The sequence below is a fragment of the Lucilia cuprina genome, chromosome 5 (assembly GCF_022045245.1).
Source record: "Lucilia cuprina isolate Lc7/37 chromosome 5, ASM2204524v1, whole genome shotgun sequence".
Classification (NCBI taxonomy): domain Eukaryota; kingdom Metazoa; phylum Arthropoda; class Insecta; order Diptera; family Calliphoridae; genus Lucilia; species Lucilia cuprina.
This window is the reverse complement of record NC_060953.1, coordinates 31,256,708-31,275,643: the sequence shown is the minus strand read 5'-3', so window position 1 is coordinate 31,275,643 and position 18,936 is coordinate 31,256,708. Positions and strand designations below refer to the sequence as shown.

The 18,936-nt window shown below is 29.7% G+C and overlaps 2 protein-coding genes across 3 annotated transcripts in view; both read right to left on the bottom strand.

The window, feature by feature from the left end:
• Positions 1-6,145: 6,145 nt before the first annotated feature.
• Positions 6,146-6,990, bottom strand: LOC111676585 (peptidoglycan-recognition protein LC-like). Its single transcript, XM_023437535.2, has 2 exons — positions 6,672-6,990; positions 6,146-6,612 (listed from the first exon to the last, which is right to left on the bottom strand). Exons 1-2 carry the CDS (start codon positions 6,879-6,881, stop codon positions 6,229-6,231), a joined length of 594 nt encoding a protein of 197 aa, XP_023293303.2. The 5' UTR covers positions 6,882-6,990; the 3' UTR covers positions 6,146-6,228.
• Positions 6,991-9,037: 2,047 nt separating this feature from the next.
• LOC111676584 (peptidoglycan-recognition protein LC-like) overlaps positions 9,038-18,936 on the bottom strand; it is a 28,295-nt gene continuing 18,396 nt past the window's right edge. For both annotated transcript variants that reach the window (XM_046951224.1, XM_046951225.1), the window contains exons 4-5: positions 9,733-9,908; positions 9,038-9,656 (exon numbers count right to left, since the gene is read on the bottom strand). In XM_046951224.1, the coding sequence (XP_046807180.1) occupies positions 9,243-9,656; positions 9,733-9,908 (590 nt within the window). In that variant the 3' untranslated portion in view covers positions 9,038-9,242. The remainder of the gene's footprint in view (positions 9,657-9,732; positions 9,909-18,936) is intronic.

The following is an 18,936-nucleotide window of genomic DNA, read 5'->3' as shown; positions in this document are numbered from 1 at the left end:
ACACAAATGTCTTATTAACTTAAAATTAATGATCATTCTGCCGCAGCTATAATATGTTAAAATTTTTTATGTGCAGAATATAGAAAACCAGCGCAAACTATCCAATTTCACTTTTATAATTCAGTTGCAGAAATGCGTTTTCAATTTCGTTAAAAATTTGTTGAAAATATTTTCATTATAAGACATTTTTTTAAACTGATTCCGTGAAGTTGTTTCAGAACTAGTGTAGTATCAATGAATAACTAGTATCATAGAACTAGTTTCTTGAAAACATTTAAGAAGGTTTTTAACCAAAGCAAAGGACTTTATTTGTTCGGAATTAGAATTAAATTAGCATAGAAAATTGTATGTTTTATTTAAAATTCAAAAAAGAAAAATTAGAGTTAGGATTTTACAAAAAAACAAGTAAGAAATTGGGCATGGCCGACCATATAATACCCTACACTATGAGTATATTTTTAACATTTTTATTTTTCATAAAAAACTTTTATGTTGAATTTTACCTTAATTCCAAAGTATTTAAGCAATTTAAATGAGGCTTTATATAGGTCAAATATAAGCCGATCCTCGGTATATTTGTGAAAAGGTAACTGTCAGTTTTGTTCAGAGTAGGCATTTTTTGCACTCGTGAATACAATTTTATTTATTTCTCTCGTTTTACAACTCAGTTTCACGAGATTTATTTTTAATCTCGCGAGATCTATTTTTTTAAACTCTTAATTTTTTTGCGTTCACTTCATGAGCGATATTTATATATATATTTTTTTTTTTAATTTCTCTCACAAGAGATATCAAAATGAATAGAATTTGAATAAAACTCACATACAGAAAATGTGTGCACGAAAACCGGTTTAATGTCGTGGGTAAAAAATAAATTTTGTAAGAAGGATGTATGTGAAAGATGGATGTGTGTACGGAGAAAAAGGGTTTAGGCGACAAACAAATGTTTTAAAAAATAAAAATGTTTATTTGCAAAACAAAAACTTGCATATATGATACAATTATGATGTTACATTAGAAAAATAATAATATTAAAAATTTGTTAATGCAATATTATTATTTTTACAAATCACGAGAAAAAAATATAAATTCACAAGAAAGTAAACAATTTATTTCGCTCGAATTAATATCACTCGAGAGAGAAATTTCACATAATTAGGTGTAATCCTTGACCGGAAATTAAAAGGAAGACAACACATAGAGGATAGGATCAACAAGGCACATCGGTGCTTGAAGATATGAGGGAGAACTTTAGGCATGAAATGGGGTCTTAGTCCTACTATGACAAATTGGCTTTATAAAAGTTTAATTAGACCAATTCCAGCTTATGCTTCATATAAGGCGGCGCTTACAGGAGAATGACTCTTTACTTTAGGCGAACTGGCGATTATAGGACACGTCATAAATGTATGCTGGACACATTGGAAGCTTATACGCAATCATACGCAAGCATTGAATATGTCGGAAACTTTGAAACGCTGAACCCAGATAGAATGCCCTAATCATAACACAAGCTTCTAGGCAGAAGTCCGAGCAGTAACAGAATGTACGTGCAAATGGATTAGTATAAATATGGCACCCACAGCCCTTGATATATTTACCGAAAACTAGGAGGCAATTAGAGCGACTACTCCCGAGGGTACCAGGTCACTCGGGAGAAGTCAGCAACAAAAGGGCTTACATTCGCCCTTAAGGGAAGTGAGAACGAGGTAGTTAACCTGACATACGCCAAACCGTTCGACGCAACATAAGCTGAATTAAAAATATAGGTGTTAGTATCCGTAAGGCCTCTTGAAATATTGAATCGGTGGGTAGAACCACAAAAATCCTATGGGTTGGCCCAGATGAGTACAAGACGGGAGAGGACAGTGAAACTCTGGAGCACTTTCTTTCATTGTAATGCATTCGTCGAAGTAAGATCTAAATATCTTGGATGTTATTCCAGAAATAATATCCCTGACAAACACTGATCGGAAAATTCTTAGGAATTCGGTAAATAACGGAGATATGAGCAAAAATCCGAGACAACTCTCAAAATTTCATCAAAAAATGTCATATTTTTTTCATGCTTTGTTAAAAAAGCAACAACAACACTGTGTATTAGAAAAAGATGTACACGTGTGTGTAGATGTATTTGGTTTTATTCAGCTGTGTATTTTTTTGTATGTTTGGATGCTGTTGGCGTCATTGCGTTGTTATTTTTGTTTTTCTGTGTTTTTCGTTATGTATGTTTAGATGTCTGTTGGTTTAGATGCCTTGTATATTTTGTGTTTTATTTCGTTTAGCGTTGTTGTTGTTCTTTTTGTTTAGCTTTTGATGTAATAATATAGTCGGGAAAAAATTTAAAATTTATAAAAGATGTTTAAAATACTCTATGGTGAAGGATATATAAGATTCGGCACAGCCGAATATAGCACTATTACTTGTTTTTATTTATTCTTGCCTAAAAGAAGTTAATTTTCACAAGAGGGTTTACATGGAGGTGGAGGTAAATGTGGACCTATATTTATAAATTTGGTTAAAGAAATATGTGTCTACTTCAGGGTTATTTTTTTATAATTCAATCGTGTTATTAGTGTTTATAAGTGAATTTGACCTTCAATTCATGTTCTGAAGGGGAGTTTACATTATAATTACAAAAAATCGGAACTGTCATTTCACATTCTTTAAAATTAAGCTTAGCCAAATTTTTGTTGCATATTAGAACATTTAACATAATTATGAACATTCGGGGGTAAGGTTGTATTGGGGATAAGCGAAATAATGACTGATTTCTACCATTTTCAATAGCGTCCTTAGGCGAATGTGCCAAATTTAATCAAATTATCCTGAAAATTGCGACCAGTAGTGTGTGCACAATCATAACATGGACTTACAGATCGACGGACATAGTTCAAAAATGAATTCCTATTGTTATTTTAATTAAAAAAGATTTTTGTAGCATTATAAATAATTTTAATTATTAATATTATTTTATATATTTTTCATTTTTATTTTAATATTTTAATTAAAAATATTTAAAAAAAAGTTTCAGCATAAATATTATGAACTGCTTTTATTGGCTAAAATTTATAATATGAATAAGTTCCTAAATTGTATGAATTTTTTTAAACTTTATATTTTTAAACATAATCTAGAAGCCTTGACTTATATATTTTTCTATTTGTTAAAAACATTTTGAAATTTCCTTTGGAATTTTTTTTCTTCATGATTTTTGAAAGCGCGTAACTATGAGCAAAATTTATTGAGGAATGGTTGTTTAGCTATATATGTATGTTTGCTGATGTTTTTTACACCCACCAAGTATATACAGTGATTCAAACCTAAAATCGGACATGATTTTTAATTATTTTAAATTAAATAAAAAATTTTTAAAAAATGACTTTTTGAGATTTTAACTATTTGTATGATTGAAGTGGTATACTAACTAATTATTCTGATACAAAATTGCAGAAATTTCCTGTTCTTTATAGAAATATTCTACATTAAAGAAGACACAAAAACATTTTAAAATCAAACGCAAAATCGGACAAACAATTTATGTTCCGATTTTTTTGAATCTTTAACATTAAAAATGTATCCAGTTCTACTCTATTGTGTCTAGGAACTATACAAATAAGGCATATTATTCGAATAGGGAGAAATATGTATATGTACCAAATATAAGTAAAATCGTGCGTAAACGATTTTGTAGGCAACTTATTGCGTCCATCACATTATTAGAAGGTATGACAATGAAAATAAAAGCGTTAAGGTCAAGGAAAATATATTATTTGGAAAAAAGTAGAACCCGTACATTCCTTGAGGTGATAAAAGTCCGCCAAATTATACTTTTGGGCTATAAAAGAATGTTGAATGTATATGAAAGTCGGCCTGAGTTAATGCACGCTTATTAATTTTCTATGGTCAAATTGTATAAACGGTTGTTTTATATGCCCTAAAAGTGTGACTTTACGTTTAAATGTTTCAATTGAATATTCATATCAGAACAAATTAGCTCTTTTGGAATACAGAAACTAAACTATTGTATGTTTTATGTACTCATATATAGTCTATTGTATACTCCCGACATTATACTGGTATATAATCTCAACAATAATTTTGCTTATAGTGCAGCAAGTATATACAAATTTTCGATTTTTACTAATATGAATATTAATTGTAAAGTCTCACTTTTTGGGCTTATAAAACAAACGTTTTCAAAACATGACCATAAAAAATGTATGAGCGTGGTTAAACTCAAGCCGAATTTCATATACATTCTTTCATAGCCCAAAGGTATATTTTTGGCAGATTGTTATCACCTTGAGGAATATACGGGTTCTACCAATTAACATGTTTTCTTAACCCTTTTATTTTATAATTATTTTCGTTGTCATACCTTCTAATAATGTCATGGACGCAGTCAGTTGCCAATGAAATCGTTTATCCACGATTGTACTTATATTTGGTACATATTTCTTTCTATTCGAATAATAAGATGCCTTCTTTTTATATTCTGGGTCCTTATTAAATTGTAAGACGATCTTGCCATGTCTGTCCGTCCGACTGTTTGTCTATCTATTGAAAGCACGATAGAGTACTAGTATAACAATGGAATTTGACATAAGTAAGTCTCTTATGATCAAAAACTTTTCTACCAAATTTTATGTTGATCGGTCCATAATCGACCCTAACACCCATATAAGGTCCCCTTCAGAATATGACTTCAGAAATTACTTACGCTCATTACTGTCTTAAAAATACAAGTATAGTTATGAAATGCGACACACATAAGTTCCATTGATGATAAAATCTCTCTATCAAACTTTATGTGGATCAGTCCATAACAAAAATTACTTAAACGATCATTACTGGCTTAAAAATACAGAAAAGTGATGAAATCCGGCACACAAATTTTTATACGAGTTAAAATCTTTCTACCAAATGTATTGAGGATCGGTTCATAAGAAAATTACTTTAACGATCTTTGCTGACTTAAAAATACGTTTATTGAAACGTAAATCTTCCTACCGAATTTCATGCGAAAAGTGTCGGGAAGTGATATTCGATGTAAAGATTTTTGTATGAACCTAAATTGGTATAAAAAATATTTATTAAAAATGGTCAATTATTAACCCTATTTCTCATATAAGGTGCTCTTCAGTTAATTTAATGAGTAATATCACCCTGATGTTTATAGAGGAGCATTCCTTTTAAGGCATACGATTTGATGGTGGGTATATGAGATTCGGTACAGCCGAATATAACACTCTCACTTGTTTATTTCATATTTTGTTTTCCAATATTTTTATTTATTTATCATTAAAATTTCCTAAAATGAGATTTTCTTTAAGAAATGGAATATATAATTAGGAAATAGATACATACATATTGCAATTCATTCCAGATAAGAATTATTTTTTTATTATTTTAAAACTCTTTTATTATCTGTTTAACCATTTTGTACAATTACAAAAATCATATAAGATCAGAAAAATATTTACAAAGAATAGTGGTAATTTCAATTTTGTTTCTATAACTTAAATATATGGAAATTTACTATAGAAAAATACAGTACATATGCTGGATGACTAAAATAATTCGAAAATAAAGCTTTAAATGTTACTTAATAATTTCAAGTTTAAAAATACAAATTAATTACTTTTTTTATTGGTCACGTAAAATTAAGAAAATTAATATGGAAATATTAAAAATAAATGGCTATTTCTCTAGCACATATATTAATAACTTAGAGCATGACTTTTCCTACAAAGATGATAAAAACTCAATTGTTTAAACCCTGGTGGAGACCATTAAACCTCAACTGTTTATACCCTGGTGGAGACCATTAAAACTCTTGAAATTTACTGGTGGAGTACTATTCACAACTCAAATTTAACTTAAGTGTTTAAAGGTTTCCAGCTTCCTATATGATATAGATATAGGTCGACTTGGAGGATTCCCTTTAAACCAACGTGGGACACCCTGGCATTTTGCTTATGAGATCGGCCAACAATTCAAATAATCCAAAAAAAAACTTTTTTTACTGATCGGTTAAAGCGCATTGAAATTTGTTCCGAGTTTAATCTAACAGAAAGTAAAGCCAGATTTAACTGGAAATTATGAACGATAACTATGTTTAATGCCATTAAAAACTAAGAAGTCCAGTTTGTCATAATGGTTTCATTAAAATTTTCACTTAACTATTCTTAATATATAAACATATGTACATACACATAATCAATATTAATAAGCTGACCAATGTGGCCAATTCTCAAAACTTTTATACAAAGCATCTGCTATAGTCATAACTGATGTTGGATCCAATTTGTTAGCCCCAACAATTTCATAATCCGGAGAGAGCTTTTTCAAACGAACTCCTTCCTCCAGTAATAGTTTGGTAACATTTAATTGTCTGTAGGACGGTGGCATCTTCTTAAATGATCCTATGTAGGCTAAACTTATGCTGTCATCATTAAAACCTTTTATTACCGAACCTTTGTTATTCCAGCCACGGCCTTCGTAAACATTTCCATCACCACCAATGAGAAAGTTATAGATAATATCATCCTGTTGTTGTGACTCGATATTGTAGGTTTGGGTTATCCGAACCGTATATGTACAAGAGGCCTATGTGAAAATAAGCGTATACTATATTTTTCAAAATTAATTAAAACACTGATACTAACCTGAGTCTCACATTCTTGGGTTCTTGTTGGTATAACAATTACACGTTTTACAGGGAGCTTTAAGGGGACCCAATTATTAAGTGGAGGTTGGGCTAGCCATCCATCTCGAGGTACCATACGCAAAACGTATCCACCACCGACATTATCTTGAGCTGAAAAATATACACAGGAAACATATATGATGAGTGCAATATTTAAAAACAAGGACATGGAAATTTTCTTATAAAAACAGTCTCTGTTAAATACAGCTGATATTGTAGGTATTCAAAAGTTAAATTCCAGTTCTTAGTTAGTTGAATGTACTCATATAATTAAGAAATATTCGTCACATTTTTTCTTATTTATACCTAAGTTAATTGTCAAGAAAAAAATCTGTTATCAGAAACCTACGTTGTGAGAATGCATTAGTAAACATGTATGTTTTTGTTATTGTAATTTCCGTAACTAAAGTTTTTAATAGATGCGATTCGTGTCTATGTGTTGTTGTTTGTGATTTATAAAACCTAGTTCACACTGGGAAACTTTTGTTGAGAAACTTTTGATTTTGTGTGTGAGAGAAAGAGATAGTTAATATTTATTTCTCTTTCTCTCACACACAAAAACCAAAAGTTTCCCAAAAAAAGTTTCCTAGTGTGAACCAGGTCTAAGTTAGCGAAATAGGAGATGATAAAGACGGTACAAAAGTACTTTCAGTATAATTTAATTTCAGTGTTAGTTGTCATCAAAATAATTTTTTTCTTAATACTCATCCATTATGTATAAAAAGAAAGCAACAGAAAATATCACAGGCAAACAAATTTTTAATCCAAGAACTAAAGTATGCTCCGAATGTGGGCTCAGAATGAACATATTAGTTTATTTATAGTTTTCAGAATGTACTTTCGATTGGCATACAACATTTTATATGCCAAACCCAGATGTTGTGGAGAAAACATAAAAAAGATCAGATTTAAATTCAGCTCAATCCTTTAGAAAAGTATAACATGAAATCAGGGTTTCGACTTTTTAAATTGTTTATTGGTCAATTAGAGTGAATCAATATGTGCCACTTTGCCATCACTGGCATTAAAAATAAACTGATAGTTAGTTTTTACGTATAAGTGCAGAACAAAATCTAGTGGGAATTCCCGCTTTAAGTTAAAGTCTAGTTCGGATATAACGAACTTTTAAAAATTTTTATTTAGTTAAAATTATAATTAATGTTAGTAAGTTTAAAAAGGAGATTTGGTGGGAATCGACGTACTAGAATACAAACTACTAATCGTTACGCGGAGGCATACATATATATATATATATATATAATTCTATTTGCTAGAAAAAACTTGAAGAGGGAAAAGAATGGTTCTCAAATAAAATCCTAAATGAATTCTTTAAAGAAATATACAATTGCAGTAAATTTTTAAGAAATTTACAAACAAATATTTTATGTAGACTTTCGAATTCGTCATAACCGCATACGACTGTATTAAAAAAATATTTCGTCCACACTAAAACCCATTTGTTAAAAAGAAACAAATTATAGCGAATTTTTATTAGAATTCATACATACAAAACGATTAAAAAATAATCGGTCAAAGACAAATTCGTAGCACCCTGCAATTTAAATTAGCTTTCTCTGATTTTGCGATTTTAAAGTTTTTGATCACAAGAAAGAGTTATATAACAACAAGTTTCCTTTATAGGAACAAGAAATGGGCTCTAGCCAAACATCATATTTAGGATCAAATTTTAGCTATAAATATTAATTTAACGAAATAATCTCTGAAGAATAAAGAACAAAAAAGCATTTCTATACTTTTTTCTAACGACTATTTCAAACGAATGTTATCACATAAAATGTAGTCTAGGAAGCAAAAACAATTTTTATAAATAAATTTAATCTTTTTTCAAAGATTTTTCCATGTTGATTGCTTAATCGTTTTAAGAAGAAATATTCATTTGTATTTATTTGTAAACGTTTGAGTGATGTGCATATAATACTTTGAACTTTTTTTTATTTATTGTTATAAAAAATTACAATTTTATTTTTTTTATTAAATATTTATTAACATACTTTAAGGATTATATATGTATATATTTTTATTAGATTTCAGTAAAAATATATATATTTTTTTATTTTCAACAAATTGTATATTGAGTTTAATTAATTTTTGATAGTTTAAACATAAATTAATCATATACATATATTACGTCTCAGAAATAATTATAAGATAAATAATAAATATTTCTGAAATATTTTGACATAAACCCAAACTTTGTTTAAATTAACACATAATTATAAATAAATTAAAAGAAATTAACTTAGGATTTTTTTGTTGCCCACCACTTAAATCATTCTGCTATTTAGTGAATTGTTAGTTATTTAACTTTAAGTATTCTTCTAAAGTTTATGAGATTTTTATTATTATAACCCAGCAAAAACTTTACTTACAAAATTAAATGTAACAATAATTTTTGAGTTTTACTATGGAAAATCAAACACCATTAGAATAGCCAATTTTCATGGGGTCGTCCTATGTCACAACCATGTAGTATGTAGTTTTTTCAAATTTTTAATTATACTTTTTTAGCTTATCTTGTAAGTGAAGTTTTTGTTGAGTCTTGATTGATATCGGCTGACCAGCGTTCCCATTTTTTGATCCTATTATACAACATATTGCCTGGACTTTCGGTTGCTGAAAATTGTCGTGCTCCATAAACATGATAATTTGGAGCCAGCTTTTTAAGTCGCAGACCTTCTTCTAAAAGCAGAAGGCAGGCATTGAGTTGTGCTTCAGTTGGTGGTGTTTTCATGTATGTTCCGATAAATGTTATGCCTACACTATCGTAATTGTAGCCCTTAGTATGGGCGCCCACAGCATCCCATCCTCGACCCACATACACGCGACCATCAGAACTTATAAGAAAATTATAACCGATATCATCCCAATTCAACGAGTTCATATGAAATTCTTGTATTACTCGAATACGTTCGGCACATATTTTCTGCAAATATTTAAAGTGAAATGTGGGGTTTTTTCTGGTTTTTGTATTGCTTGCTTTGGATAAAACTTCTACTTACTAGAGTCTCGCATGGTTCGGAAGCTGTGTGTGATATGATGGCACGGTGTAATGGTAGTTTTTGTTTTTCCATAATATTCTTCTGAGGATGAGCACGCCAAACATCTCGTTCTATAAGACAAAAGGTACCATTACCTGAACACTCTTCATCGTCGTTGACATGATGGCCGTTTGTATCTAAAATACATTGTGGTTAGTTCGTAGAGCAGAGATTAGGTTGTTGTTAGTGAACTATTAATTTATTTACACTTCCCCTATGAAATATGTTTAAATTCAACAAAGGTTGTGGTAATAATTTAATTAAATTTTAAAATACGTATCTATTACGCTATTAGATTTTGTATTTTACAAGTTTTTCATACTTTTTATACATTTCTTAAACGAATGTTTCAGTTAATGTTATAATATATTTTATTAGCAAAAAATCACAAGCAATTTAAAAAATTTTTCATTTTGCAATGTCTGTCTACATTGCACTATGGGTCATAGAGTCAGTTTGAGATAAAACATGTAACATTGTATAAGTATCTATTAACTGCTTATGGATAAAGTAAATTTGTTATTAATACAATCTATATTTCTTCGGATTTGATGTTGTATACATTTTCCATTCAACCTAACCTAACAAGATTTAAAAATATTATTCCAATGGATAACTAGTGCACTACACAGTGGTATAGGAAAAAAAAAGAGGGAAACAATTCGGTAACTTCTAAACGGTTAATCCGATTTTAATGAAATTTGGTATGCACAAAAAGGAGGTGTTGTCGAGTTTAGGTTTTGAATTTGGACCTTATAGGCCAACCATTTTCCAATTTACTGAATCTAATTTCACAACGTGTACAAGAAAATGACGAAAATGTAAAACAAAATTCCAAATAATAAAGAAACTTGAGAAAACATGTAGAAACAAAATACTCTCCATATAATTTTGGGGTACTCCCGCAAATTCCCAAAATTTTAACATTTCTGCATTACATTGTTGTTCGTTTATAGTCAGTCTACTAAAGTTAACAAATAAAATCATAATAATAAAGAAACAAGAGAAAACATATTGAAATACAGTTAATTTTCTCCAGATAATTTTGAGGTACTTCTGCATTACATTATAGTTAGCTTGTAGTTAGTATTTTAAAGACTGTTCTTTACGTTGCCAAATACAAAATTTCGGGACAGCTCTGCATTATACTTATAGACAGTCTGTAAAAGTAAACTAGAAGTGAATTTTTCTCATAGTCGACTACAAAATTGCTGGCAGGGTAACGTTCAAACATACAAAAAGAGTGGACTTTCATCTTGGGGGCTTGGAGCCGCCATATGAATAAAATGGAAAAATTCCTATATCTAAGAAACTATTAAAGCAAGAATCTTTAAATTTATTACTTGAAGAAAACTAGAACGAAATTCTTCTGAACATAGAGAATAACGGTATTTACAAAAAAATTATATTCTTACTAGCTAATACCCGGTGTGCTTCGCTACCCCAATAGAAATTAAAAACGTAATAATTACAATATTTAAATATTTAGTTATTTGATTATGCAATTTTTCTTAAAGGTTTATTATAATTTCATATGATGACTATATATTTAAATTCTAAAATAATACATTAATACAAAAGTCACCGTCATGAGGCCTCTAGAATGTTTGATTAGTTTCCACGACCAAAAAATAATTGAAACACAAAAATTATTAAAGTCAACATAATTTTTAATTTATTTAAAAATTTTTTCAGTTAAATCTATTTTTTTACTTAGACTTATTTAAAAAAAAAAATAAAATAAAGTAACTAGTTCATATTTCTCTTGAACAAAATTCACCGTCAGATAAAGATGTATTAATACATCAATGAAAGAAAATATTATTTTAGTAAGAAGTTTGTTTGCCGTTATTATACCCTTCACCTTCGTGAGAAGGGTATATATAAGTTTGTCATTCCGTTTGTAATTTCTATAATATAATTTTCCGACCCTATAAAGTATATATATTCTTGATCCTTATAGATAGCGGAGTCGATTAAGCCATGTCCGTCTGTCTGTCTGTCTGTCTGTCTGTCTGTCTGTTGAAATCAGTTTTTAGGGGACCCCAGATATCGGCGAGATCCGAATCTTCAATAATTCTATTGGACATGCTTTCGAGAAGATCGCTATTTAAAATCAGCAAAATCGGTCGGTAAATAACGGAGATATGAGCAAAAATCCGAGACAACCTCTGAAAATTTCATCAAAAAATTGTTAAAAAAGCAACAAAAACACTGTACATAGAAAAAGATGTACACGTGTGTGTGTAGATGTATTTGGTTTTTCGACAACACCTCCTCTTTGTGCATACCAAATTTCATTAAAATCGGATTAACCGTTTAGAAGTTACCGAATTATTTCCCTCTTTTTTTTTCCTATACCACTGTGCACTATAGCTAGAAAACGACTAATAATACCGAAAAAATATTTTATAACCAAAATGTTATTTCATTTCACTATTGAAATTATAATAACATTAAAATGCTCACGTGACATACTAAGCAAGATATTCGCCAAAAACTGATTTTTTTATCCTTTGACCTCCAATATCTCGCTTAGCACACAATATATTTTCCGTCTGGAGAAGCTTCACTTAGCTATCTAAATTTTCCAGATTGCTCATATTTTTTGCCTAATTTTCCTGGGTTATTATTGAGTTAACAAACAAATGCATTTTAAGACTTAGTTTTTTTCACTATCTGTTCCGTAATGAATGAGCTAATTCGTTTTTGGCTTACGGAAACTTGGTTATGAGATTTGTTTCAATTTACACATTGCAGTACACATAAATAGTACATTAGGATGAATCATATTTTAAATCATTATCCATGCATACAATTTTTTTTTGGTCCAGTCACATAATATGTAAATGGGTTCCTCAATTCATTCACAATAATAACAAAAGTCGACATTGTTAATAAAAGTCGTAAAAAGACAAAAAGTCGTAAAAAGTCGAAAAAGTGGAAAAGTCGAAAAAAGTCAAAAAGTCGAAAAAAGTCGGAAAAAGACGAAAAAAAAGTCGAAAATAGGCGAAAAAGTCGAATAATCGGAAAAAGCCGAAGAAAGTCGAAAAAAGTCGAAAAGTCGGCAAAAGTCGAAAACAGTCGAAAAAGTCGAAAAAAGTTGACAAAAGTCGACTATTTATAAAATACATATAGTCAAAAAGTCGAAAAATCGACTTTTCATATAATGCAAAAAGTCGAAAAATGGACTTTTAAAAAGTCGACTTTTAACTAAATACAAAAAGTCGATTTTTCGACTTTTTCCGACTATTTTTTGACTTTTTTCGAGTTTTTCCCAACTTTTTTAGAGTTTTTGTCTTTTTCTTACACTTTTTTAAAATTTTCGACTTGTTTCTACAATTTTCGACTTTTATTTTTTCGATTTATAGAACTCTACCCTTCATCATAATGTATTTAAAAATGTTAGTTTTAAAATTTTTTTAAACAAATTTCATTCACAAATTGTTTCATACTTGATTTCAGCCGTTAAATGCGAGAAATCTTGTATATAATTAAAACACATTATACAGACGGACCGATAGAAGGTCTAATCGACTCCTCTATCTATATGGATACAGAATAAAAGTATGTTCTATAGGTCGGAATATTACATTGTGGAAATTACAAATATATACTTATATATGAAATGTTATGCAAAATTTTGATTAGATTTTGGAAGAAATGCATATGCATACAAATATATATTAGAGTGCTCCAAGTTTGTATGAAGGAAACAAAATTTACCGTCTCCTCTTCTGGAATTATTCTATGGCTTGTAAAATTATGTCCTGCAAAAAATTAGACTGATGGAACAACGTTAACAGGTGCCGCAACGACTCCGAAGTTTCGAAGTGCTTTTACAAGGGGAAAAATCTATTTTTTTTTGCTAAAATTTGGCCATTTAGAATTAATTTTGAACTTTATTGTAAAGGAATCGCAATGCGCACATAATAAGCATTTCAGAAAGATATAAAACACAAAAATTTACTTTTTTCTTGAGATATATTCTAAGAAAAACATTTTCTTACTTTAAAAGTACATATATTTACTCGGATATTGGTTTTTGTCCGTATATGATAACGCGAACTTGTTGGTAGCTATGGTTTTCAATTTCAGTTTTTATACCCACCATCAAAAAAGATGGGGGGTATATTGATTTTGTCATTCCATGTGTAACACATCGAAATATTGCTCTAAGACCCCATAAAGTATATATATTCTGGGACCTCGTAAGATTCTAAGACGATCTAGCCATGTCCGTCCGTCTGTCTGTTGTTGGCACTATAGTGTCCACAAAATAAGAGATATTGAGATGAAATTTTCCCAAAATATATTTTATTAATCAGAAATGTTTGGTATTGAAAATGGGCAAAATTGGTCAACGATTTCATATAGCCCCCATACAAAATAATTCTGCATTATGGCGGACATAGGACCATAATTGGCCCTACCCCCCATATAAGGTCCCCTTTAGAAAATGACTAAATAGCTGATTACTGGCTTAAAAATAGGAATATAGCGACGAAATTCGACACACATAAGTTTCATGTAAGCCAATATCTCTCAACCAAATTTTATATATATCGGTCCATAATTGACCCTACCCCCCATATAGCGTCCCCTTCAGAAAATGTCTTTGATACTCATTACTGGCTTAAAAATACAAGTATAGCGATGAAATTTGACATAAGTAAGTTTCTTACTAGCCAAAACCTCTTTATGCAATTTTATGCGGATCGGTCCATAATTGACCCTACCCCCCATATAAGGTCCCCTTCAGAAAATGACTTTAATGCTCATTACTGGCTTAAAAATGGGAATATAGCGATGAAATTCGACACACATAAGTTTTATGGAAGCCAATATCTCTCAACCAAATTTTATGTATATCGGTCCATAATTGACCCTACCCCCCATATAAGGTCCCCTTCAGAAAATGACTTTAACGCTCATTACTGGCTTAAAAATGGGAATATAGCGATGAAATTCGACACACATAAGTTTTATGCAAGCCAATATCTCTCAACCAAATTTTATGTATATCGGTCCATAAGTGACCCTACCCCCCCATATAACGTCCCCTTCAGAAAATTACTTTAACGCTCATTACTCGCTTAAAAATACAAGTATAGCTATGAAATTTGACATAATTAAGTTTCTTACTAACCAAAACCTATCTATGAAATTTTATGTGGATCAGTCCATAATTAACCCTACCCCCCATATAAGGTTCCCTTCAAAAAATGACTTTAACGCTCATTACTGGCTTAAACAAACGAATATAGCGATGAAATTTGATATAAGGAAGTATCGTACCAGCCAAAAAATCTTTATGAAATTTTATGTGGATCGGTCCATAATTGACCCTACCCCTCATATAAAGACCCACCATAAAATTACTAAAACGCTCATTACTGGCTTAAAAATACGACTAAAGCGATGAAATTTTACAGAAGTAAGTTTTATACTAGCCAAAATCTCTATACCAATTTTCCCAGAAATAAGTTTTATACTAGGCAATATCTCTACCAAATTTTATGTTGATCGGTAATTAGTTGACCCTACCTTTCAATTTTTATGAGGATCAGTCCCCCATATAAATTCCGCCCCAGAAAATGACGCGAAAAATACGAATACCGCAATGCAACTCGACATAAAACAATTTTGATTTAAACTCTCACTACCATATTTTATGACTTTAATGCTCCTTAATGGCTTCAAAATACAAGTAGATCGATGAAATTTTAAACAAATAAGGAACTGAAATCTTCCAACAAACTTTTATGAGAATTGGTCCATATATGTATGTATAAATACCCCTACTCGCTATAAAAATTAGCACTGTCAATAGTAAAACCCCATCAATGGACCTCTTTCAAATGTTACCCTGATGTTCTTATTAATATCGATATATAATAATAAAATATTCAAAATATCAAAGTTAATTTATATATCAGTGATTTGATGGTGGGTATAAAAGATTCGGCATAGCCGAATATAACACTCTTACTTGTTTTTATCTAATTTCAAAGTTTTTAGAAGATTTCATGGGGATTTTTAGACAACAGATAAGTAAATAAAACGGTGGAAAAATTAGGTCAATAATTCTTACAGTTTAGCTGTACCTGCTATTTAAACTCTGCGGATTTCAGGAAAATCGCAGTTTTTGTAAAGTTTTAAAAAATACATATTAATTCTTTTCTGTTGCACATTTTAAACAAAGTATTTTCAGAGTATTTAAGACCAGATAAAATATATTTTCCAAATTTTATTAAAATCGGACATTCTTAACCCATAAAATTTTAAGTTCAAAGGTCAAATTATGAAAAAATTTGAGAATTCTTAGTAGGGATGCCAAACGGGAATTCCCGATTCCCGAAAATCCCGGAATTTTCGGGATTTGAAAGTACCGAAAACCGGGAATTTTAAAAATGAAATCCCGGGGATTTTAAAATCCCGAAGTGTTTTTCCTCTAAATTTATACATTTTAAAATATTTAATAAGAGAATTTTAATAGTTTTTGATTAAAAAATAAGCAGGATCATAAAAGTTTAAACATTTTGGACTATTTTTAAATCGAATTACATTATTCATTGAGTAATTAACTTAAGATGACTCTACTAACTTACAAGCTGAAATATCAAATATAAAAAGGGCAATAAATAGGCATAGACACTATCGGATATCTAAAAATAACAAGTAAGAAATTATGATTTAGTTTTCATAATAGCGCATTTGACTTGATTTGTACCTCGCCTTCGATATATTTAAGCAATTTATTGTTAAAAATTAATTTTCTGAAATGCGCTTTATATAGGGGCTTCTCCCAAAGCCTCCTTTTTGAGGCGATCCTCATAAAATATGGAGGATAAATTTACGGTCACATAAAATGTATTTACGCTGAATTTCACTATGGCATTAGTCATTTTACGCGGATTGTGGATATTAAAGTCATTTTTTGAAGTGGGGATTTATAATAAGGCTTGGGTCAAAAGAGGCCTGAAATTTAAAAGGGTCTTCGAGGCTAGTATAAAACTTAGTTGTGCCAGTTTTTGTCGATATACGAGTATATTAAACATAATTATGAGCTACTCGGGACAAACCCAATATATCCTCCCACTCCCTCTAAAGTGGTGTAGGATATAAAATGGACAATAAATAGGCATTGATACTATCGGATATGGATATATCAGAATATATACTGGCAATCAACCTGTTAATAAGATGGCGAGATGATAATTCTCTTATTTGGGTAAGAGGACACGATATATAACTGGAAATAATATTGCTAATAACTTGGCAAAAGCTGGAACTACGATGGCTATACTTGATATAGACCAGTTTTGTAGTGTTTCCCTTGTGGCCATTAAAAACCATATATCCGATATTCAGCTCAAAACGTTTGGTCACATGAGTGGTGTATTTAGAAAGCATAACTATTTTTTATTGTTAGTACTTTGAATTAATTTGTTTTCCAAAAATTTCACAAAATATCTATGGGAAAGCTTTCTGTATAAGTATACGCATACTTAATGTATTCATATTGTGAAATAGAAAATGTTATTTTTGTCAGTAAATTATTAAGATTTGTTGAAAATTTATTTATATTTTTCGGGATTTATAAATCCCGAAAATTCCGGGATTCATTTAAAAATCCCGAATCCCGGGACTTTTAAAAATTAGTCCCGATTGGCATCCCTAATTCTTAGTATTATGAATATTATTTATTTTTTGACCATATTTAATAAATACGACTTTAGTTCTTAGTTTGAAGTCTTGTGTTTAAAATAACAGCTATAGAAGTAAATTTAACTCTTTTTAATACATAAGATAAATTTAATTCCGAAGTTCAAAAGTAAATAATGCTATTTATAATTAGAGGAATAACAGAAATAATACAAGGAATTATACATTAGGTATAAAAGGTTATGAATTAACCCATTTTGACCACATAGAGTTTGTAAAAAAGATTATATAAATTATCAGTTTTAAAAAACAAAATTTTTCTTTTGAAAATGTTTACATCAAAGTATATTTTTTATACTTAATATATACTTTTTTGTTTTATATCTGTTATTCCTCTAATTATACAGAGCATTATTTAAATAGATAGTGCTTTTTGAACTTTGGTGATAAATTGTTCCCAAGTGCCACAAAGGGTTAATTTAGCTTTCTTTTACTCTATTTTAAATATCGGACTATATACGATAAATTCCACAAATAAACATTATTTCAATATGGTTCAATGAGAATTCCAAAATTTGACATTTGAACTCTACAGATTATGGGTTAAGAATGTCCGAATTTAATAAAACTTCGTATATATATTTAATATTATCTGGACTATAATACTCAGAAAATACTTTATTTAAAATGTACCACGGTAAAGAACTAATACATCCTCCAAGTTCAAATCACAGGTACAGCTAATCTGTAAAATATATTGATTTATTTTTTTACTGTTTAACAGCCCTATATAGATATATTTTAAGTAACAAAATGTCTTTTATATACATTTTTTCGCAACTTCGTCTTTTTGGAGCACTCTAATGAACATACATATGCAAATAATCTTTACAGATTATGGATTTTAAATAGAATATATATTAAAATGCAAAACATTATAAAACAACTGGGATTTCATAATAACCGAAAGTGAATGGTGTAATGAAGAATTAGCAATGAATATTATATGTACAAATGTGTGTGTATAATTAATTATTAATAAATCTTATTATTCATTTTTGACCTTTCGAACTGATATTCTAATACAATGAAATTTTATGATTTTGAAAAATGGGTGGTACAACATTTTAGGTACCATCTTTCCTTTTCAACGCCCGTTTGCGGTACAATTGCATAGAAAATTCAAAATTTTTAGTAGCGATGGGGCAAATGGTACATATGTACATACAAACATATGTGTACCACATACACATTTTAAAGAGATAAAAAACATATTATGTATGTATGTATGTATGTATGTATGTATGTATGTATGTATGTATGTATGTATGTATGTATGTATGTATGTATGTATGTATGTATGTATGTATTACATATCGAGTAAGGTCGAAAGGAATAAATGCAAATAACTGATTGTTTTTAATTTACCGTAGAATAAATAAAAATTAAGAACAATGAAATAAATTATTAAAAATGTTAAATATTGATGAAGATGAT

Excerpts from the sequence above, each read along its gene's own strand:
- LOC111676585 (XM_023437535.2), bottom strand. The coding sequence starts at position 6,881 with ATGTCCTTGTTTTTAAATATTGCACTCATCATATATGTTTCCTGTGTA. Across the intron at positions 6,613-6,671 it reads CCCAAGAATGTGAGACTCAG|GCCTCTTGTACATATACGGT; the intron begins GTTAGTATCAGT and ends ATTTTCACATAG.